This window comes from Ornithodoros turicata, chromosome 5 (genome assembly GCF_037126465.1).
Source record: "Ornithodoros turicata isolate Travis chromosome 5, ASM3712646v1, whole genome shotgun sequence".
NCBI classification, from domain to species: Eukaryota; Metazoa; Arthropoda; class Arachnida; order Ixodida; family Argasidae; genus Ornithodoros; species Ornithodoros turicata.
This window is the reverse complement of record NC_088205.1, coordinates 8,108,025-8,132,068: the sequence shown is the minus strand read 5'-3', so window position 1 is coordinate 8,132,068 and position 24,044 is coordinate 8,108,025. Positions and strand designations below refer to the sequence as shown.

The 24,044-nt window shown below is 47.2% G+C and overlaps 2 protein-coding genes across 2 annotated transcripts; both read left to right on the top strand.

Moving 5' to 3' along the window:
• The first annotated feature begins 592 nt into the window (after positions 1-592).
• On the top strand, positions 593-6,929 carry LOC135395286 (proclotting enzyme-like). Its single transcript, XM_064626518.1, has 7 exons — positions 593-795; positions 1,313-1,855; positions 2,360-2,463; positions 2,525-2,631; positions 3,358-3,626; positions 5,877-6,049; positions 6,128-6,929. The coding sequence occupies exons 1-7, from the start codon at positions 711-713 to the stop codon at positions 6,323-6,325; spliced, it is 1,479 nt and encodes a 492-aa protein (XP_064482588.1). The 5' UTR covers positions 593-710; the 3' UTR covers positions 6,326-6,929.
• A 2,241-nt stretch (positions 6,930-9,170) lies between these two features.
• LOC135395186 (uncharacterized) lies at positions 9,171-23,584 on the top strand. The gene is made up of 16 exons (XM_064626426.1): positions 9,171-9,485; positions 10,257-10,493; positions 11,789-12,025; positions 12,090-12,187; positions 12,316-12,422; positions 12,478-12,743; positions 12,807-12,979; positions 14,354-14,545; positions 16,481-16,730; positions 17,891-18,169; positions 19,914-20,183; positions 20,253-20,350; positions 21,620-21,726; positions 21,812-22,077; positions 22,180-22,352; positions 23,090-23,584. The coding sequence occupies exons 1-16, from the start codon at positions 9,416-9,418 to the stop codon at positions 23,288-23,290; spliced, it is 3,024 nt and encodes a 1,007-aa protein (XP_064482496.1). The 5' UTR covers positions 9,171-9,415; the 3' UTR covers positions 23,291-23,584.
• Positions 23,585-24,044: the final 460 nt, after the last annotated feature.

Here is a 24,044-nt window from a genome sequence, read left to right as displayed (position 1 = left end):
CGTTGTGTATAGAAATACTACTTGGGGAACGGCGAAGGACAAGCACACATGCTGTGCACACGCTTTGCACACTCGCTGTGCAAAAAATAAATAAAGAAAATAAAGAAAAATAAAAGGCGAAAGAGAGTCGCACGGTGGGATCTTTCCTTTTTTTTTTTTTAAAGCTCATCTGTTGATATGGACGTAACGCCTTGGTACATATGTGACACACCATATGTTTGGAAATTAATTTTTCACCACAGAGTCAGCAAGCAATCGTAGCTGCTTCAGTATTTTCTACAGCTGTCTGGATAGTCGCAGGAGAATGCACGTGGAATATTGACCCATTACCTTATACATACATAGATGTTCGTTGTGCTTCAAAGTAAGTCACGCCTGCTATTACCGTACAATGCGTGGCCCAATAAGTGCGAACCGCCAGACCTCCTTCACGCTGCAAGCTAATCACATAAGCTTCTACTAGTTGATGAATATTACGCAAATTATATTTTCGTTGTCCGTGGGATCCTCATGTCACTAAGGTATCTCTTCCAGGAAATAGGATATAGCATGGCGTTGCCAAGGGAACAGCACAGGGCGGGGGTAGTTCAAGACTGACAAACCCATCCTTTGCGTTACAACTGAAAATTCCCCGTCATTGCAAAAGGAAGCGGAACAGACAACGCCGCATCTGGCGCGTTTCTTTCCGTCTTCACTCCACGCAGCTTCTAATGGGAACCGCAAAATATAGGATACGTTCATTTGCGGCGTCGTTCTTTCTGCTGGTCCTCTGCATCGTTCCCAGTGGTGTGTGCGGTAAGGAGTTTCTCATTTCTTGAACTTTTTCCTCAGTTTCTCAGCAAAGCGCCAACGAGATAACGAAGCTTAACGCGGTTAACAGGAAGACGGGAGTCCCAAATGAATTAGTGACTATACTTCTCCGTGTATACCAGCAATGTGGGAGTCTTCGAACGTGAGGAAGAGAGCGGAGACAGGGAAGGTGCGCGCTTTTGTTTAGGAGGCAGACACCAGAGTCCTTCATGACGTCATCTACTTTTTGAGAATCCTAAACTACTGTGTTTTGCGTTTTTTTTTTCGCCGAAAATTCCTGGAAGGGGGCGATGTCCACTTACGGAACTTTTACTTTGCGTACCGTTGCGAGGTTTATTTATAATACGAAATAAAATTAATATCATTTTATTAACCCGTAGTGGCACTTTAAACGTTTCATGTAGCAGGTGAACGGCACGAGTAGGGAATGCCGAATAGGCTACGACATGAACCAATCATGGCTCAGACGCGCAAGAAAATAACCTTTTATATCTGTCTGCAGGAGCGGAAGCATGCCGCGCAAGACACCCCAAAAGTGGCGGCGCTGTGGACGGCGAATGTCTTCCACTACTGAGATGTACGCGGTCCTTGCGAGGGATTCTGAGACTAAAGTTTCCAAGGTTCTGCAAAGCGCGCGGGCTCGTCCCTATCGTGTGCTGCCCTAGGATGACGCAAATGCAGGACGCTAAGCGGTTGTCCGTCGCAACTGCATCGAGTACAACGCCACGTCCGACAACAACACCTTCTGGAACAACTCTCCCGAAGAGCTCGACCTTGGACAGCTCGAGAACGACTTCAGAGAGCGGTGTACGGCCATGTGAGAGCGTTGGTGGTGTACACGGACTTTGCGTTCCCTCTAAGACGTGCGACTACGAGCAGAGACGGCCACGAGAAGAACACCTTCCAACGTTGTGCGACTTTCGTCATGGGACAACGTACATCTGCTGCCCTTTGAATGCGACTGAACAGACGGCAGGGCGCTATTCTGAGGATGACCTACGGATATCCCGTTTGTCTGATGTAGTGCTCAATGAAAATAGAAGGTGTAGGTATTTGTTTCAGAATTTTCTGCGAGTTGCGGTAATTCAGCTCACAAGCACGAAGGAATGGGGTTTTGGTTTACGGCACTTTCCTCCTTGACATAATGAAGTACACGCAGTGAAGTTTTCATTTGTGCCGAAGATGTACTAGTACGATTGACGAATGGCTCAGTTCAGGTATATACGAAGCTGTAGATTTTACCACATTCTACCGATATACACAGCTCCGACGATAGACAGCCTGACTTGCAGTGGACTATACAGCAGATTGCCGTAGACGCCTGTAGACGCTTCCAGATTTATTGGAATACTGATCAGGCATCTTGTGTGGGTGATTGGAAGGGGCGCATTTTTTAACCGAATGTGAGCGTTTCGTACCGCAAGAAACACAGACGTGGTACTAAGTGCGAACACGCAGGCACCAAGTCATGTATGCAAGAACCCAAAAATTTTCTTTCTTTCATCTTTAACATTGCCATCACCCTTAAATTTCTTAAATTTCCGCACAGACTGCGGTAAAGCGGTGCCAAGGCTGGTGCGCAGAGCCGCCATGTTTGTACGGCCAGCGGTTATACGTGGAAGGAATGTGAAACTTGGAAAATACAAGTTCGCGGTAAGTCACATAATCTTTGCAAACTTGTCTTTACTGCGCTCAACGAACAAATGCATTACAGGTTGCCATATTTCACGAAGGCTCGCACGAGCGCAACTTCTGGTGCGGAGGAGTGCTCATCACAGATCGCGTCGTGTTATCGGCAGCCCACTGTTTCCACGATAAGCTGTAAGTTCTGGACGACCTTTATACAGTGTCTATTGACTGCAAATTATGTTTCCGAAGAAAATATCGTCTGTATCCTAAGGAACTTCCTCGAAATCTCTGCTACGGAACAGCCGCCACATTTCCATCACCTTTCAGCTCTTATGAACTTCGAGGCCTTCTTGTAGTTCTTGCCTCAGAATAATCAATTTTCATTGCGAACGAGATCACTGTATTCAGTTACCGACCGTGGCAGTACGCCAATCCTAATCAACGTCTTCCCTTGGCGCGTGGATAAAGCAAAATAGTAACGAGCTGGTGTACATTCACACCACAAAAAGAACCATAAGCCCTGGTGTCATTTTTGTCCCCGTCCCCACACAGACGTGTCATCCCGTCGAGCCATAACCTATCTTGCTATACCGACGCCCCCTATGGCGAGATGTCCGCTCGGGCAGCCCATTATTGGTCCCTCGTCTTGCAGAGCCATAGCTCTGTGAAACCATTTCGGGGAAGTGGCATCAGTTACTCTATGGTGCTTAGCGTACTGTCGCCCTGCAAGTATATATCAGTTGTTGACAGCGCGTACTGCTCACTCTTGTCAACTTATAGATGGTAAGCAGGTAAAACGAAACGCGAACAAGAGGTTTCTCCAACCTAAGGCGAGAGCTGTATATTATAATCGTTTCAATCCCCGTGCGGGTTACGCTTCGTCGGAAAACGTAGTAAGTATGTATTTTTTACTTTCAGTAACGACACTCGTTTCATGGCCCTAGTTGGTGGCGTCAGTATAGAGCAGAGCCAACACCAAAAAGAGAGCTACGAGCGCCGCGTCCAATCCATTCACATCCACCCCACCTACGACAAGCGGCGGTTCTACGGCGACGTGGCCCTTCTTGTACTGGATACGGCCGTTCCCATCAGAGCAATACAAGCCCCTGCCGCCTGCCTACCCGAGAAAGGAGCTGAGCCTGGTGCAGACAGGGCTATTGTACTCGGCTGGGGACACGATATGTTCGGTACGTTTTCAGGAACCCAAGCACAACTGCTAGTGCACGTACACTCTTAGAAATGAACTTCACCACATAGCACGCTCCTAGCCAACCATCATCCCGAATGACAACGTTCTCGCCCCTGATTTGCTGAAAACGGGAGGAGGAGCCTATTTTGTGCCATTATGCACAAAATAGGCTCCTCCTCCCGTTTTCAACAAATCAGGGGCGAGAACGTTGTCATTCGGGATGATGGTTGGCTAGGAGAGTGCTATGTGGTGAAGTTCATTTTTAAGAGTGTACCTCATGTCGATGGCAAACATACGGAAATGATGATGCCAACCGGGGCGTCTCAGGGTGCCTCTCTGGAACAGGGTTGCTGGAATGGGGCCTCCCATTCCGTTCCAATTCCATTCCGAGGAATGGAGATTTGCGATAATTCCATTCCTTTAAATTCCTCGGAATGAAAAGGTATGGTCAGTTCCCACTCCTGGAATGGCTTGGCAACCAAATTCCATTCCGTTAATTCCCCCAATAAAAGAAAAGGACCGGCAACCATAGTGGCAAGTCCAGCAGTGCTATATAGAGGAGATTGACATTACCAAGCACGTAAAAAAGCACAAATACAAGGTTATTTCACTCTTGACCGTGTGCAGGTGCGTTGCAAAGGGTACGAGGGCAGAAACCAGCACGTTTAAACCAAAACTGCCACCGGGGCACCCGGACCATTCCATTCCCATTCCTAGGACAGTTTCCGCCATTTCATTCCAATTCCATTCCGGGCTCTGCTAAATCTGGAATGATTCCGGAATCATTCCAACTCCGGAGTGGCAACTCCGCAACCCTGCTCTGGAAGGAACGAAGTGTTTTGATGTCAAAATAAATAACGTAACCGTAATGTAAATAAGGTAGTTCTTTTTTTTTTTCAGCACAAACTATGAAATTTCTCCATAATGTAAAAGCCTGAGGGTGGGCACACAGAAGGACGACACGAACACACGACTGTCTTCTTTCTAAAGCTTCGGTAAAGAGTCCGAACAAATGGCGCGTTCGTCAGCCGTCTGCCCAGCCCGTTTTTCTCTTTCTCTCTTTCTTTTTTTAAGAGGCACCCATTTGGAATCATTTCAAAGGTTCACGACAGAGGAATGGCGAAGAGTTCAACCATGGTTCAACTGTTCATGAAGAACCAAGCCCGAGCGTGGGCAACACAGAAGGGACAGACACACGGTTGAACAGTCGTGTGTCTGTGTAGCCTTCTGTGTTGCCCACGCCCAGGCTTCGTTCTTCATGGATTTCGTCTACCAGCTTGTCTGCGTCTACGGCAGTTTATCTGTTCAACTTGTATTTTACAAGTACTTCTTTGTTCTCCGCACTGGAACCATTTAAAAATCGACGTCATTACTGTGGCGGCAAATGATTCAATCTGTAAATGATGCCCTCATATGTCACGAGATATGTAGGGCATGCCCTAAGGAAAGTGAGTTCCTATGCAAGGCTCCACATATACCGTATCTAAGTGGAAGAAGAAAAAAAAAATCTTCCGTGCGGGACTGGGACGTACGTGGCTGTACCAGTTATGCTGCTTGGGTCTTTCCCTCGGCATGTCTTCCTCGTACACCTTCAGACAAATGCCCGCCCAGTTCCCCATGAGGTGCTCCAGGAGCGCGTCCCAGGACTCCCGCACGCAGACATACACCCAAGCAGCATGCCGCTGTCTGGTCACTCGAAAAACGTATATCGCGAGCAAGAGAAGTCCTCCTCTATAACAGTGTTTCCCAAAGTGTGGTCCGCGGACCCCTGGGGGTCCACGAGAGTGTCTGTGGGGGTCCGCGACCGTCTCTCACATTTCAGTGAGGATTTTCATCCCCACAAATACGCGCTCGTCAATGCTGCCCGATTTCCAAACACCCAGAACTTCCAAAATTGCTACAAGCATGCTTCAACGGCTGGCTTCTAATTTCTGATAGAAAAGTCCAGCAATGCACGTTTGTCCGCGTCATACACATACAAACAAGAAGAAGAAGCCAGACCGGAATCGTTTCTGAAGCTGTATCGAAAGCACGCAACAGCTGACGAGGTTGCTGGTTATGCACTGGCTGTGACGGTGTGTGTGTGTGTGTGTGTGTGTGTGTGGGGGGGGGGGGTCCGTGAATTGGTTCTCATCCCTTCCGGGGGTCTGCTACCGCCAAAAGTTTGGGAAACACTGCTCTATAATAGGGCTGGAAGACGCTATAACAGAACTAACACCGTTCATCATCAACATTTAAAAAATTCCAGGTGGCCGCTTGCAAACACACTTACAAGAAGGCGAGGTTCCCATCGTTGACACCAACCGATGCGACAAGATCTATCAAGGCCTCTCGAACTACGAACGAATTTTTCCGCGGGGCGTCGAAGAAAGTTTTGTCTGCGCCGGGAATCTCACAAGCAAAGGTGCCGACGCTTGCCAGGTGGGGAGGCGTATATGCCATTGTGAACGATCGTGTCATCGTCACGTAAATAACGTTCTACCGTGTCCTCACACGCAGCAAGACTCCGGCGGACCCCTGGTCATCGAGGCTTCGGCTAATGACCGGATCTTCTGGGAGCTGGCAGGCATCGTGTCTTTCGGAGTCGGCTGCGGCTCATCAGACTTTCCTGGAGTGTACAGCAGGGTATCCACGTTCCTGCCTTGGATTCTTCGTACGATATCCGAGCATGCGTTTCCGGGGGCAACGTTAATTTGATGGAAGATCTGGGATACCAATATGGCCATGCAGGCGGGCGGAGATCGATTAAGGCCCGGTTTCACAAGCGCTGGTTAAGTTTGAACCGAGATCAAGCGTCACTAAAACTTGAAGTCAACACTCAATTATTTTTTTGCAAACGTTAGTTGGTGACGTCATGAATGTTTCAGTAACAATAACTCCCTTTAGTGAAGCACAGATATAACAGTTAAATTCAAGTTAACAGACCGTTGATCTCGGCTCAGATCGTTGATGAAACCGTGCCTATATGTGAAAGTTACAGCTTAGTTACAAAGTAATATCACTCTCCAGTAAGGAGTTAAAGGGTCTGGAGGGAATGAGGAGACTCTGTTTTGAGAGTAATTGTACTCTCCAAAAGGGAGTGACATACAGGGTGTCCCAGAAAATGTGTCATTGAATTATAATAAAAAACTACGCCACCTAGAACCTAGAATCATGCGGTCAACGGCATTTGTTCTTATTAGGTTTTTGCCACCTTCTAAAGTTACTGTCATGTACCCCAAGTTTAATTATGTAAATGTTCGCGAACTGAACTCGGAAATTTGCCAAGTAAAGGTCACTTTTTTACCCCACCAATATGAAGAGCGTGTCTAATTTACCCAAATTAATGATAATTGACAGGGATATTCAGGAGCTATCCCCTCGGAAAAAATAGCCCAATATTATGCTTTTCGGAGAACCGTACCATAACGCGCGATGACTTTTTGAGCGCAATCGCTCTAAGTCAAACGAAAGGTGGTTCCGAAGCCAGCCCACAGAGTGATAGTAGAAAAAGTAACAGTTCCCAAAATTGGGAGAGGGAAAGCATTATCCCAGCGAAAGTCGGACGTGATAAGCCGTGCCTGTGTGTCTTTCTGCGATGCCGGGGTGGGCTGCGTTTCCAACCTCCTTTCGTCGGACTGACAAAGATTGGACATTGGATTGACAAACATGGACCCAATAGCAATGGGGTAGCATTCTGCTCAATGAGCGGAAGTCATCCCCATATCATCGTCATCATGTATTTCTCTCTCTCTCTCTCTACATTCGTGCCTTGGATTCTTCGTACAATATCCGAGCACGCGGCCCGGGGGCAGTGATACCTTGACAGACAATCGCTGGGATTCCGATATGGTCAATACCCTCCATCCCTTCACAACCAAGACGCGGAGACCGATGAATATGTGAAAGTTACAATCCGTGTTTAGCCTAGAAACGGCACAAAATGTAGTCCGTCAACAGAGTTACGGTAATACTGCAGCGCCATCAGGTGCAGCCTGTACAGGCCTTATAGTTACGCTGTCGGCGCACTATACAATGCCGCGACGCGTAGAGTGATGCGGTTTGCCATTGCAGCCAATGATAACAAGCGTATAGGACGGGACATAAGCGTGTCGTTTTTAGGTTGAACACGACTATATAGCTACGCTATACACAACGACTATAACTCTGATTGATTGATTTGTAAAAAAAAAAAAAAAAAAGATGTTAGTCCCGAGCCAATCGGGACTGGCTACTCCCGGGAGGGAGACTATAACACTGAAGTCACCCTGTTCGTGCAGGTTGATTGCATAATGACTCTACAACGATACAAGTGGGCGAACCTATTGACAATTCGAAGGGCTTGTATGGAGCTAAGAATAATAAAAAGGCGGAAAGAAAGAAACCCATTGCTTATTTCTCACTTTCTCCGGAATACTGCTAATATGACGAGCTTTCCTTACGCAGTAAGCAGTGGCACTGCACTTCCAAGCTGCATATTTTCTGAAACAAGAAAAAGAACACAAACCAGGAACCGCGGTGCGCAATTGCGTCAAAGGTGCTTCGCAGAGTCACTATATATATATATATACTTCAACGGGAAGTCGTGTTTGTTTTTCCACGATCTGTTGAGTAGGTGTCTAAAGGATATGCTCGAGGCGAACGACCTGCATGCGATGTCCCTGCAACCATAAAATACTGGGGTGGAAGGCAGAAGAACGAACGCCGTCCGTTTGGAAGATATGGGGACGATGATGCTCCTAGCCCGGAAAACACATATGGCATGGCTATTGTTGTATTTTCCGCTTTTCTCCAACGTGGAAGATGCACGAGGTAAGTCTCGAAGGACCTTGTAATGGAGGGCACGTTCACGCGATGACGCGCGACTTTGAGTGTACGAGTATATGCAGAAGGAGCCAAACTTATAGTATTAGCTGTGGAGCAGCGTGACGTCGCCCAGATGTTGGCACTTACGCGTGGCCTAACGTATATTTTTGGTAACAGTTAGTATGTTGTGAACAGTTTTCCAGCTGCACCGGCTATGTTGGACTTGAGACACCTACCTGTACATACGGCACACTTCACGAAAATAGTGCAGAGATGTGCGTCCTACAGCAGCAGGGTACAGGCAAGCTGGCGCGTACTGATGTAGAAGCCCTGAGGCAGGGACGATAATTCGTGTCGTTCTTATCGCCCCTGTCTCAGTACTTCCAACATCAGTGTGTACCTCCTAAACACTGATTCCATAAGCTACCGGTTAACTACAATGTTGCTTACAAACTGACAACAGAATACGAAAGTCGGATGACTGTCGGTTGGTCTTGAGACGTCTACGGACCCCATTTGAACCAAATTTTAACTGGAAACTTTTTTTCTATCTAGATTGCTCAATATGTAGGCAGTTCTATTAACGGCAACAAACAATGTTTCCTGGGCGACCGCAGTCTTCGGATGTCGGACATGTTATCGCCTAAGCACTTCCGCTATGGCATACTAGAACTTATGGTCCGACGCGATGTGAATATGCTTTTGTCCAGATAACGTTGCGCATAAACGCGGCATACTCTGACGCGTTCCGTGACAACGCTATACGCGGAATTGACGGGTATATTCATGCAACGGAGAGCAATCGCGGTTTTCCCCAGGAAGGACAACAAGAAAAGCATTCGTTAAGTCAAGACTCCATATGGATGTACCTTGGGGAACGTCGTAAGTACGGCAACCGATTTAAGCAAGCGATCGAGTTCTATTAGCAATACGCGTTTAACACGCGTTGGCTTCTTGTCTTGTGCGTGGAAATACTGTAAAACAGTTAACGATCCCATAAGCATGGCGACAAGCACAAGGTGGATAGCTGTGATCCTGCAGCTTTCAAGTTCGTTCCTCGGAACCATCGGAGGTATGTCCAGCAATCTTTCTTGGATAACTTTAACGGATAGTTGGATAGCTTCTACTGGATAACTTTCTTCATTAATAACTCTTTTTATTATTCATACTGGAACTGCACAGGATTCTAGAATTCTTGAAGCTATAGTTGGTTTCGCCCTTTGCTTTTATTCGTCGTCGCCAGCAACTCTGCCTAACTGCAGTAACTGTCAACCTAACTAACAGTAATTGCCTAGATAATAAGGAACCTAATTAGTAATAATCCGCCTAACAGCGATCACAGAACTGACACACAACTACATAGTCTTAGGCGATGAAACTCACCAACGATCATCATCCTAAGATAAAGTTGTTTCAAAGGGAATAGCAAACAGGATCATCATCATTATTGTTGTTGTTAGTCTTATGTGACATATTGTCAAGTATAAGATATATGCTAGTCTTATAAAATCCGGTGTACGGAGGTCCAGTGCTGCAATCGCCTTAGGAAATGCCCACCACTTCAAAACGGATGTGTCAGTTCATGAGAACGCGACACGTAATGTGACACTTGAAGAACTGTGCGATCTGCCTGCGTCAGGATCCACCATGACGGATCGGTCGTCTTCGCGATATCGCGTTACGAATTGGGACGTTATTGACTTACGCTTGGTCAGTTTAGCTGGAGCTGGAGGAAAAGTATGTCTTGCCCTGTGCTAACCTGCATTATTCGCATGACCTCTTACAGTTACAAGTCTCATACATGCGTTTGCCACGTTTAAGTTAGCTCGATTTTGCCCTACAGCGACGGAAGAGCTCTGCCTTGCCAGGCACCTTGACCATGACCTGGAAGTCGTCGGGCGTTGTGTGCCTCTTCTAGAGTGCTTGGATTCCTTTAGGAGCCTGGGACATTTGAAGGTTCCAAATTTCTGTCGAATAGAAGGCTTAAATCCCATCGTGTGCTGCCCAAACAAAATGGATCAGCGACCACCAGTATCTACACCCACGACCACAACTGTGACATCAACTGTGCCGCCACAGAGTAGGTGCGCATTTTTTTTCAATTCCGTGTTAGCGCTGGGAAGTAACTGTGGCTGTAAACGGCGTATACGGACGGGGAAAGAGGGAGAAATGACAGCAGGAAGGGGTGGGGGGTGACAGCCAGAGCCGTCCCCAGAGGGGGTGCTGGACGACAGGTTCCAGGAGCCAGGTTGGGCAACAACAACAGATAAATTAATGATGATGAAAGTGGAAATTCGCCACATGGGGTGCGGCCCACTACCCCAAGGCATAATGGAAGGAATGAGGTGTGTCCTGATGATGATGAGACGATGAACGACGTTGAATATAGGCCAGGCAATAGGCTGAATAGGCCAGGCAATAGGCTTAATAGGCAATAAAACGAGACCCGAGGGAATTTTGAGCTAGAAACTGCATATGAGCTTTTTCTTCCTTGTCGTGTACAGAGCGTCTAGTTGGGGGCTTCACGTAATCGGGGCCCAGGCGGAAGCTCAGCCCGGGACGGCTCTGCATCGCAGCGGTGTGTACAATCTCCCAGAACTATATAGCGAAGTCCAGTTATACCGAAGGTCCAGGTAAAGCGACGCGAGGCAAAACTTCTGCTGACCAGTTGTCCTTCTTCAATCTCTCATTTTCGAGAGACTGTATCAGAATATTAAACCAATGCAGCGTTAACTATTTGTTATGAAGATACCATAGCAAAGATCATAGACGAGACGTTCTAATTAGTCATATTCATATTACGGAGCTTCTAAAAAAATGAACTTTATCGAAGAAATATTGCCTTACACGTTCGATTCTTTGCTGCCTATTAGCATAGGAAATATCTGTTGGTTAACACGAATAAAATCGTCATTACGCCACATTGCGGCGGCATATACCAAAACTATTTCAATACGGTGAAACAAATTCCGAATAAGTGGACGGGAATGAAATCACTTCAAGGAATTTGGAACATACGCTGGCGTCCTGAGGACCAGAAAGTAGAGAGCAGAAAGTGCCTTTTCAACGCCTTTGCTTTCTTTCATGCAGGCAGATTTCCCCGCCCCCTCTTCCATGAGAGCTGATTTTCATGTTCTTTTGCTCGCGAGTCCTCTTTAAACCTCCCACATGTATCGGAATGCTATCCGACGGCTGTAGGGTCGATGCCTCTCCTGATGCAACACGAAATTTAACGAAGGTTCCATAAGCGCAGATATTAATACAGTTCTGCCGGGGGCTACGTATATATCAATGGATCGAGATGTCTAGTGCACTTCAAGGACCACATCAGCGCTTGTTTCTGACATAATAAGCAAGCGTCATTGAACTCCCTAGCGTGCAAAGACAAGGACGGTGCAATCGGGAACTGCATTCCTGTGGACCAGTGTACTTCACTTCAGAAAGCAGCGGAGAACAAACAGTTCCCACCACTGTGCGATTTCAAAATGAGCATTCCGTATGTCTGCTGCGTTGCCGACGCCCCACCGTCTCAAGCAGTAGGGGTCGTTACCTACACGAACCCAAAACCGCCACCCGTAACGACAGAGGAGCTCCTCAACGACAATCAACGATGTACGTACTATAACCTTGATGAGTGTATGCACGTGTATACGTGGTTATATCAATATCATTACAGATTGCGGTAGAAAGCACTACCTGCCGCCAGGACAAACTGACCTGAAGTTTGTCGTTAAGGGAGGCAAGAACGCACCGAAAGGAAAATACAAGTTCGCCGTAAGATGATGTCTTTAACAGGGTCCCTTTGAGTGTTCTTTGAAAGTTGCGGGGTCATAATCTCGAAGCATTAGAACCCTTGCAGCATCACTCGTGAGCTTCTTTTCCACAAATGTCACCAATCTTAGGTGGCCATTTTTCGAGACAAAGTTGGCGTCCTCAACTTCTGGTGCGGAGGAACCCTCATCACAAGACGCGTTGTCCTCTCTGCAGCGCATTGTTTTCACGACACACTGTAATCAGATGAATCATGCATTCCCTGCGGTTGGAATACAAGAAACTCCTTTCAGGAACGATACAAAGTACGTTGCACGAATCGGTGGTGTGGACATCAAGCACAACAGTGAGGACATCTTCATTGAGCGAGGCATAGCGGCTGTCCATGTCCATCCAGATTACGATCCGAACTTCAACTATGCTGATGTGGCAGTGCTTTTGTTAGACTCCGTCAGTGGCATAGCTCCCAGGGAGGTACCGGCAGCGTGTCTGCCAGATAGAGACAGAGATCCTCAAGTGCCAAGGGCTCTTGTGCTGGGATGGGGACACGACAACTTCGGTTAGTCATGTAGACAGCAAATATGTTTCTTTCATGACACCTTGCCCTTGTGGTACGTTGCAGGGGGCCGTGTGCAGACGCATCTGCAAGAAGCGTACGTTCCTGTAGTAGGAAGGGAGCAGTGCAACCGAGCGTATGAGACCCTGGATAGCTACAAGAAACATTTTCCGCGAGGCATCAATGATCATTTCATCTGCGCCGGAAATCTGACTGATGGAGGGGTCGACGCGTGTCAGGTAACAAATCAAGTCAGCTGATGCGTGTTCCATAAGGACACATCCCATACAAATCTTGGACAAGAATATAAACATAAGATGTAGACAACTTGTAAAAGCGAACACAGATTTCGGCAAAACTCCTTCATGAGCATGTTCCCTCATGCCCAATATGGCAAATGAGCTGAGCACGAGCAAACGGAGAGCTGAACGTTAGGTGAGTGAGCAAACCAGAATATGAGCATGAGCAAAACTCATCCGTGAGAGCATGAATGAGCAAAGGACTGTTATAGTGAATGAGGCAATTAACATAGAAGGACAAACACACCACAACGCCCATTTGTATACTTCAATTGAATGGCGGCAGTTGAAGAAAAGGCACTAGCAGAGGATAGCTAGGATGGTCTTTACTGGTAGCTTCACTTAATTGTCGGCAATCATAGGGTGTGGGTCCGAATCCCAATGCTGGCGATTTTTCTTCAACAGCCATCATTCAATTGACCAAAGGAGATGAGCATAAGCTAAACTCACTCATGAGAATGCTCATTCTTGCTCAGTGTGGGGAATGAACTGCGAAATGAGTTAGCTGAAATGATCCGAGCATAAGCGAGCTTGAGTAACGCTCATGCACCATGAACTGAGCAGTCTGATCGGATGCCACCCCCATACTTGTGGTTCCAGATAAAGCACTGCCTTACATAGCAACCTACATGGTTTAATTTTTACTTCACTTTACCTTATTCCCCTCTCCTTACCTCATTTCACCTTCACGTAACCTCCATCGCGTGAGCTCACCTCTCCTTATATCATGATCTTCACGCTCTCGACAACAGAGAGATCTGTGAGATGAGACGGCAAACGAGGGCCGAAGGCAACTGCGCGCGCGCGAGCGTGACCACCCAGATAGCTCAGCCAGAGACGGGCAGCCGAGAAAGAGTGAGTAAACGGTGCATGTGAGGGAGCGTCAGTGAACACACCGGAGAGCTGAGCGCGGAGTGAGTGAGCATGAGCGAGTGGCAGTCACGCGCGCCGACCTCTGATTTCGAACTGAGTACAGAAGATAATGCGACAGGCGGCAGTTGTGGAACGACACGAAGTACCCACGACACTGTGCCTATTGGGTGAACTCCATTATCTAAAAGCCTCAGTCTGTGTGCCCGGACTCAAGCTTTTACATAATGGAGTTCTTCCACCAGCTTACCTGCATATACGCCATCTTGTCTATTGGGTGAAGTATACCCCAGACTACACTGCACAAAGAGGACATAATGGTTACGTACTTAGACAAAACTGTAGGGGACCACGACATCTGGGAATCACCGAGCCTATTTATCATCTTGCACAAATTCCTTCTCAACAGTCAGGCACTAATCGTCGTTGTGTTTCCGCTTGCAGCAAGATTCAGGTGGGCCTCTGGTAGTCAGCTCTACGCGAGACGGCAGAACCTTCTGGGAAGTGGTGGGTGTCGTTGCCTTCGGGGTTGACTGTGGCTCCAAGGAGTATCCAGGCGTCTACAGCCGAGTGTCTACCTTCCTGCCATGGATTGTCCGTACAGCCATCCAGCTCACACCTCCCAATGAGGTCACTAGGACCTAATAGACTTTCTACGATCACCAGGTGTCTCCAAACTCCGTAGGGCAAAAAGCGATCATGGAACTGCATAGTTGCAAAGCGTCATATGAGTGTTACATGTTTCGTTGCGTTGTCCATGAACTTCGTAAGGGTGCATCGCGACCGTTTCTCGTTGTAACGTTGCCTACAAGAGGGTTACCTATGTTCTAGTCATTACGCTCAAAGAACAATACATTCCACTGGAATTGGGCTATCAGTGATGGTATTTTCGCCACTCCAGTTACGCAACAACTGACTAAGATGAACCATTGGATGAGGGCAAACATATCCACGCTAACTCGCAAGTACACCAAAACGCTTCTTGATTTTCTCCCAGACAAAAATAGTTTATGGGTATCGTTACAACACGGTGTCATGTTAGAATATATGGCCAATGAAATGACTACAGAACTCTCTTTTTCCATAACGAGAGGATAGACAGGTAGCAAGCGAGCTGGTGGTATAGATCACCCGAGACTAGGAAACAAAAAAAAAAAAAAAAAAAAAAAAAACGACAACCCAGAGACCTTGAGACCTTGTGTGTGTTGTCGTCTTTTTTTTGTCCCCTAGTCTCGGGTTTTTAAGTTATGGGTCTCTTTTTCCAACTTATTTGTGACACACCTGTTACACAACACCAGAGCTGAAACGCTAAAGCCTCGTATAGTAACAGTTCCCAGACGGGTCGGCCTACGCCTGACTAACCTTTTCTCCCCTTCTTTTTTCAATAAACATATCCACCCCCCCCCACCCCAGAAGGGTGTTACAATTACATAGTTACTGCATGTAACTATGGCATGCAGCTACTTCAGCTACAATGCTTGCTGATAATGAATTATCCAAACAGATCGTGATGCACTAGACTTGTGCTTGCACTCTCACTGGACCTAGCACACTGTGCGCCAACAATTGCCACGAATGATAGGGTTATCGCTTCTGATACGAAGAAAGAGGGGGCGTACGCCTTTATGTGGCAATTTGGATGTATGAAAATTGCCACACAAAGGCGTACGCCTCCCTCTGTCTTCCAGTTACACGCGATAACCCTATCATTCGTGGCAATGGTTGGCGCACAGTGTGCTATGCGATGAAGTTCTGTTTTTAGAGTGTACACTTCAGATACCCCACAATGGGCAATTATGAATGGGGCAGGCAGGAATTTTTCTTGGCACTTCGCTCCTTCGAGCCAGGTTTTTATAATACGTCCAAGAACACCTTCGAGCTTTGCCTAGCTTTGTTCTTTTCGTTTTCGGAGTCAGTCGAATATACACGAGATAAGTTTCTGAACATGATTGAGAACGCGGAGGGACAAAGACGACATACATGGAAGCGTTCAGATAAGTCTCGTTTGTCTTCTAACGGTCATGGTGATGGAGAACGACAGGTTGGTGCACTGAGGTGGATGATCCCATGATCGGGGCCGGCGAGAGAAGTTACGGACCCCGGGATGACTTCAGACGAGTCCTATCCGCACCCCTTCTCACTTCCCTACGCCCTCCGGGTTCCTAAAAAGGTCCGGACCCCGGGACTCAATCCCCGGCTCCCCCCACAGTTCCCACCGGCCCTACCAACGATACTCGTATTTAGAAGCATATCGACGTGCCGCAAAAGAACTGTCTTTGCCTTGCGTTTGGCAGCCTATTTGACACATCCGAGCAGGGGCGGATTTAGGGGGGGGGGTCCGGATGTCCTGACCCCCCCTCAATTCGAAACTTGAACATAGGGTTCAATGAACCAATCCCAGCATGCACCTGGCACTTGTCCATAGCGGACCCCACCTCGGAAAAATCCTAGATCCGCCCCTGCACCCGAGCAAGCCGCTCTACCATTTGTGGTTGGCGGGCGAACATCTAATCAAACCTAGCAGGAGCACAAAGATGACACGTATTGCAGCAATGACGAACGCTTTTTTGTTCCTGGAGGAACACGTTCGTTATGGAGATCCGCGACCCCGTGTGGGAAGTTCAGGGACATGGGAAATCCGGCAACCGGTTTATGTACGCGACTTCTACGACAGAGTTCCTCGTGAGCTTGTACGAGAAGGGCAACGATTTGCTTGCGAGGATGGCCAGGGCACGCACGTGGCTCATTCCAGTGCTACTGCTACTTGAGCTGTCACTCGCCGTCAGCGGGAGCAGTGCTCAGAGCATCGGACGCGTTCGCGGTAGGTCCAATATTAATTTGTGTGTGTGTGTCCTTGCGATTTTGTATCATTGTTATCAAAATTGAAAGTGCTTTAGCGAAATATTCAATCAACGTGTTCAGTTGGATTGAATTGGATTGAAGTTGAAAAACCATATGGAGATCATGGCTGCGTAACGGATTTTATAGCTGCGTTTCGTTCGGCAGTAATAATCAGATCGTTTTGTATGAAGCTCCAGTGGTAACGCAGTTGACGCCAGGGATCGGAACCGGTATTTTTTTCGGTTCGGTTCGGGTTCAGGTTCAGGCATATTGGTTCGGTTCGGGTTTAGCTCCGCTGAACCGAAATTATCAGCTTGAACCGGTTCAGGTATATCGGTTCGGTTCGGGTTCGGCTCAGGGGAACCCCCCCCCCCCGTCCCCACCCCCGCACATACACAGACAAAAAAAAAAATCTGTCAGCGGTCGGGGCATTGATAGGGATTGGAACAGTTACTTTTTTCGGCCTCGGTTTAACCGGTCCACGGGCAGTAATTTTGCTACATGCAAGCAAGCTTACGCTCACCGTACACGATTGTAAGAGAAAGGTGTGAGATAACCGTTCAGGTGAGCAAAAAAAAGGTCGATCAGTAGTACAATTAATTCACCTCTGAACCGATTCCCGAACCGGTAACCGTATCAATTTTTTTCGGTTCAGTTCCGGTTCGGCTCAGGACAAGCAAAAAAATCGTTCGGGTTCGGTTCGGTTCGGGTTCGTCAGAAAATAACGTTTTTTTCCGGTTTTCGGTTCGGGTTCAGTTTCGGTTCCGATCCCTGGTTGACGCAGGGTAACCAGGCGTTTGAGGCTAAGAAATTTGTAAGCTAGGAGCATATGAGTGGTGTGGATGTTGTTCTCGATGGTTACAGAGACTCGAAATGCAAGCGTCTTATAAAAATCAACCCCTGTCCTCTTTCTCGTGTTTGCACGCGTGCATATTATAACTGAATACACCAGCTCGGAGTCAGTGGCCGGAAATATATCGGAAGGTCGGAACTGTCATTGGGACAAGGTCCAAACGGTCGCTTACCCAATAAGGTTCATAAAAAGGCAGTTCTCTTCTATAGTCTTTCTGAAATCTGCACGAAAGAAAAGCGAAACCAGAACTGTGTATCTCTTGTAACCCCTCAATTATCTGCATATAGCCAAGCGAGAGTCATGTCGGGCCAGGCATCCACAGCGAGACGAGGAAACCGACGGTCGCTGCATTCCCCTTCTGGAGTGCCTGGACTCTTTGAGGAGCTTGGGCCGTTTCAAGGTTCCAAATTTCTGTGGTGTACGCTTCTTCAATCCTATCGTATGTTGCCCAAAGATGGACGAGCCGATGACAGCAGCTCCTCCACCATCTACCACAACGACCACTACAACAACAACTACTCCCTCCACCACCACAACGACAACAACCACGTCACCTATAAGACAACGTAAGCTAATTGTTAACCTGTTGGACTTGTGGCTTCGACAGTGCCTTTCGGTGACTCTTCGTTGTTTGTAACGGTCCATGGCGGGGCAGGCTACAAGGAGATGCGCAACAGTACACATGAGGGTAGACACAGTGTGTGTAAAAAGGCTAATCGATCAAAATACCAGTAAAATGTCGCATACTCACCGCTGCTTCAGGTGCCTATGAGCACGTTTTTGTCATTGTGAGCTCTGAAAAAGCGCCGTGCCACAACTAATTCTGTTAATCACTTGTCGAGTGAGTGTATATCTAATGTGATGCCATCTTTCTACTATATAGTTCTGTACACAAGCAAAACTGCAGTGACTCTTGAAAGCGAGTTCTCCTGTAAACTGTGGTGAACTGTTTCTATATGCTTTAAAATCACCAGATAGCTGCGAATATGTCTACAAAAAGTAAACAAAGCGAAAAACTGGAGCCACTCTCGGCGAATACACATTATGAAAACCAGTGATAGGTAGTACTTGAAGTACCAAGTATCACTTTACAGTGCCCCTCTGGACTCAGAAAACAGTGCTTATTTTATTTAGTTCACGAAAAGAAGGCACCTCAAGAATTCTGTACGCGAAATTCCAATCCTGTTTACGTACGCCGTGCATTTCCGTCAAGTTTTGAAGATGATTTTTGATCTGCTGGGCGAGAAACGGGTGACGTAATCATAAGCCAACAAATTGCAATGATGTCATGTTCTGGAGAGGGCACTCTCCTAGCAACGACGCCGGCGTCCGGGAGGGTCACGTGGTGGATAAGTCACGTGACACTAATCGAAAGAGGGGAAAATGGAAAAGATGTCTTCTCCCTGCTTTGTGTTTTCTCTAAGGTCGGATGGGTCGGATGATATGTCACGTGGGGCTCCGCTAAAGGAGTACAAAAAGTAAGCCCCCCGGAACACGCGAAGGGCAGCAACGTTGCCAGATGAGAGCCGGGCGATCCGTCAGAGCCTAACATGACGTCACAGTCCTCAAGAATAAAAATTCTCTCTAGCTTTGGCGTCACGTAGGGCCAAAATGTTTTACGGCAATGTAAGGTGAGACAAGAAGATTTCGGTAACATAACTTTGGTGAGTTCGGGCGACACGAGATTTAGTCCGTAGTGCTACTTTAAGTGGACTTCTGAGTACTTGTACTGGACTTGAAGTACATTCGAGACTGTGTGCTTTGCACAGACATAGAGTACTCTTTTGGAGTGATTTTCCATAAGTACTCAGGCACTAAACTTAAATTGCTCTCTGTCGACTTGGGTCTTTTAGCCTGAAACTGCGCCTTGTTACCTATGTATATACGATGTATACCCGCAGATTGGCACCAGAACACTGCAGACGGATCAGTTATGATATAATAAGAGGGCTTCATAACTAACACTTGCCAGCAATGCTTACTAAAATTTTGCTACACATCAAAGTGTAATTACGTACGTTTACAGCTACAAAGCGGTGAAACCAGTAAGTGATATATGTAAACTATTATTTTCACCTAGGATGAGTACTTTAAATTCTTTGCGTAGTACTTGGCACTTAAGTACAATTAATGAGGTACTGTTCATCACTGGTGAAAACTCGGCACGTTAATGGTCTTCCCTCATGAACCTTCGTATGGTCACAACACGTTAGCTTCCATGTGCTCACGGACGCGCAAGTCAGGCTGTGCCAGGATCATTTTTTTAAATGTTGCCTGATTGGTAATTTACTACCTTTGTGGTTACTACAGTGCCACCGAACGGGACAGACATAGCGTGCAAAGACCAGAACGGCGTTGATGGCAAGTGCGTTCCTCTGGATCGGTGCGCGGCACTGAAGAAGGCAGCCGAGAACAAGCAGTTCCCGCCACTGTGCGATTTCAAAATGGGAGTCGCGTACGTATGCTGCATCACCGAAGAAACTCCTCCTCTTCAGCTTCAACCCATAGCGGTCGGTGGCACCGGAAATCCACAGCCACCTCCGGTAACGACAGACGAGCTTCTGAACGACAACGAGCGATGCACGTAATCCAGCTGTTGGTTTCTTGGAATTCTCTGCTTCATAAAACGCTTGTGCTCACTTTCTACAGATTGTGGGAAGAAACACTACTTGCCTCCTGGAGTAACTGACTTTCACACTGTGGTTTTTGGAGGAAAGGACGCGGAGGAAGGAAAATACAAGTTTGCAGTAAGACACTCTTGCATGTTTATTGCGATTCAACGTTACTATAATACTGACTGAGTCAGTCAGTGATTACTATAAGGCCCTGAAATTTAGGCAGTAACAGCAATTAAAATGGGCAGGCGTTTAGGCCCTCAAAAACACCGAAATACAGGCAATAAAATGCAAAATATGCACTTTAATCTGCTACTTTCTTTTGTTTTGTTGGTGTTTCAGTATGCTCCATCTAGGAAAGCTTGCTCGATTAAAGGCTCCGGTACCATAGAAGCTTTGACTTTTAGTACCCGGATGCTGAGGCGACCTAGAACCACGCTATATTGAGTAATACGTTCAGTTTTCAGGCCTCGAATATCTTGAAAGACCAAATCATCAAATATACATGAACTCCTTCTAGCAAGCCTAGGTTCTGAAGGAAACCAAACGCAGAAAAAGGAACAAAAGGCGCAAACACGTAGAAACGAAAAGCAAAATGCAGCATAGCATGAGGCCCGAAAAGCGCATTCGCACTTGCACCTCTGAAAAAAAAGGCTGTTATGTCATCTAGAAATGCTAAAAACGGCTACAATTCAGCACAGTCGACAAAAAGGCAGGCAACCCCGAAAATGACACATTTAGGCATTTATAAGCAAACGCCAAAAATTCCGGTCCCTAGTAATTACTGACGAGCTACAATACTGAGATTAGCGGACTAACGTTGCTTGCATGTATGTATATACGAGTACACTGTATGCATATGTAATTAGTATAACGCGTTGCATGTGCTGCGTGTCCAGCCCTCGTGTCGTTCTGCCTCGTTGTCTGGCCCATGACATGGAAAAGGCACGGAGGCAGAACCCAATGCGAATACTTCCCAAAGACCAGCTTTTTTATTACTATTATTTCTAGTATCACCAAAACAAAGCATGCCTTCCGGCGGTTCTGTGGTCAACAAAACACGCGGGAGATTTCTTAGAAGAACCGTCCCTTCCGTCCTACCAGGAACGCGCTCAATTATTACCGGATTTCAAACCATGCGAGAGTACATTTCACGCTACCGGCTCTCATTTTAAGCACCACACTGCTGTCGTATGTGTCGTCCTTGTTTGATTGCTGTGTTCTCCATGGATCTCGTCCGCCAGCTGGCCTGCGTCTATGCCATCCTCCTTGTCTCAATCTAAAACATTTTAAGAGCCGCATCTCTTCAAATCTGTTGTTTTTTCGTCCTTATCCGTGCAGCTCCAACACCGTATGTTGGCATCAAACTCGTTCTCAGCAATTTCTCCTGTAACTGTGCAGGTCGCCATTTTTCGTGACAAAGTCAGTCTTCTCAACTTCTGGTGTGGAGGAACTCTCATCACACAACGCATCGTTCTCTCCGCGGCTCACTGCTTTCACGACACGTTGTAAGACTTTTTTTTTTTTACCGCCTTTCTTTCAACAGGTTAGATGTTCATAAAAGAACTCACATGTGCAACATGCTCATTGTAGGAACGATACCAAGTACGTGGCCCGTATCGGCGGAGTGGACATCAAACACAACGGCGAAGGTCCCTTCCTTGAGCGAGGAATATCTGATATTCGGATCCATCCAGACTACGACCCAACACTGTACTACGCTGACGTGGCAGTTCTTCAGCTGGACTTCGTCACCGCTATAGCACGCAGAAAAGTACCCGCTGCTTGCCTGCCAGATATGGACAGCGAGCCCGAAGTTCCGTACGCTTTTGTACTTGGCTGGGGTCACGATACTTTCGGTACCTATAGTTTACTCTGTAGTACGGTTCCTCCGGTGCACGGTCTACGTAGATTGCTCATCGCCGATTATTAAAAGTGTCAGTTCTGCGTGGATTATGCAGGAGGCAGGGTACAGACGCACTTACAAGAAGCTGAGGTCCCTCTTGTTGGAAGAGAGCAGTGCAACTCGGCGTACCAGTTTCTGAACGGCTACAAGGCTACCTTTCCACGGGGCATTAACGAGCACTTCGTCTGCGCCGGTAACCTCACGGACGGAGGTGTCGATGCGTGTCAGGTAAGCACGTGTATACATAATTGCTTCGGCGATAGATGACGATGGCCTTTCATGCATATCTTGATAATTTCGTTTTCCGCCTAAATAAGATCGTGGTCTCTGACATGGTTCTTTCAAATGGTCTTGAGCCTCGCGTTTATTTGTCATTTATGTCTTGAGTTTCGTGATGTCGTTGTATTCTTCGTCTTTCACCAACGTCAATGTCAGCATATACATGTACACTTACAGCAACGGTGTGCGCCAGACATACACATCAAGACATTCTTGCATGTGTCTTTCATAAGCGGTTTCAGTTGCAGGTTGCAGACAGGGCGCAGAAATACAAAAGTCGAAACCGCATGAAAACACAGTCACCAAACGAATTTGTACCACGCTCCAAGTCTCTAGACACCTTCGAAACAGAGAGCTGCTTTTTGATCGAAATTACACGTCGAACACCTACGCGCACTAAACAGAAAGGAGAAACAGAAAACACCGATAGTTCACCTCGAACGTTAAATTGTTGGTCGCCGTTCGTGACACACAGCGCACGCTCTGGAATAGTTCCGGGCCTGATGGTGATTGGGGACTCCTTGTCTGTGGCACCATCGCCCGTGCGGCTCGACGCGCTCACGTGTCCATACCACTTTCGATACGTGAGAGGGCCGCGGATTTTACTTTCAGGTTGGCGTGGCCTGTAGAACTATGCCCATGTCAGGTTGTATGTCACCACAATTGAACTGTTCCTTGCCTTACAGCAAGACTCCGGCGGCCCCCTGGTCATCAACACGACGGCGAACAACCGCACCTATTGGGAAATAGTGGGCATCGTCTCCTTCGGAGTTGGTTGTGGCTCCAAGAACTATCCAGGCGTGTACAGTCGAGTGTCTACGTTCGTGCCCTGGATTGTTCGCACAGCAATCGAGCTGACACCACCTGGTCAAGTGACTAGAACTTAGTTAACAACAAGCGGCAGAGATATACCTCAGTCTCCAAGACCTGCAGAGCGCAAGTGGCTGAAGACAGAGTCACAAAACGAGCTTAGAAGGATCCTCTGGACGTGTTTCTTTTTGACTGTTTGCCTTCGCGGTAACCTCACGTCAAAGATGGCATCGGTACAACTGTACCACGTTGAACTCGACTACAGTGTGACCGTTATACAAGAGATGACACCTAGACGACAACCATGACAAGACGCGCATGGGGGAGGGGGGGGGGGAGGGGGCTCCCGTTGTGTGAAGTAATTGGGATGAATAATTCGTCTACTCTAGTCATATCGCTTATGAGGAGATCGGAAGTCTGTAAAGACTGTATGGATAGTCCTTTGTTAGGAGAAGACTGGCGAACTCGAAGATGACTTTTAGATGATTTCAAAATGTCGTGCGTACTGTTGATATTTAAGTTGCTTTAATAAACTATAGGCTTTCCAAGACGAATGGTGAAACACGAATTACAAATGCCCTATTTATATACCTTCCATGGTCGTACGAAAGCGACACGCATTCAACCGAAATGCAAGGTAAACATACGCAGCCAAACCATTAACGGCCGCTAAGAAGTACATAATAACCACTGCAAGCGCTGTTAACGACCCGGGAGGGAAAACACACTTTCGGGAATTCCACACGAGACGCAAGAGAAAAGTCCGAGATTCTTCGCAGGAAGTGGTTACAGACGACCTTCCGAGTCAACCCATGCGCGGCAACGACTTTG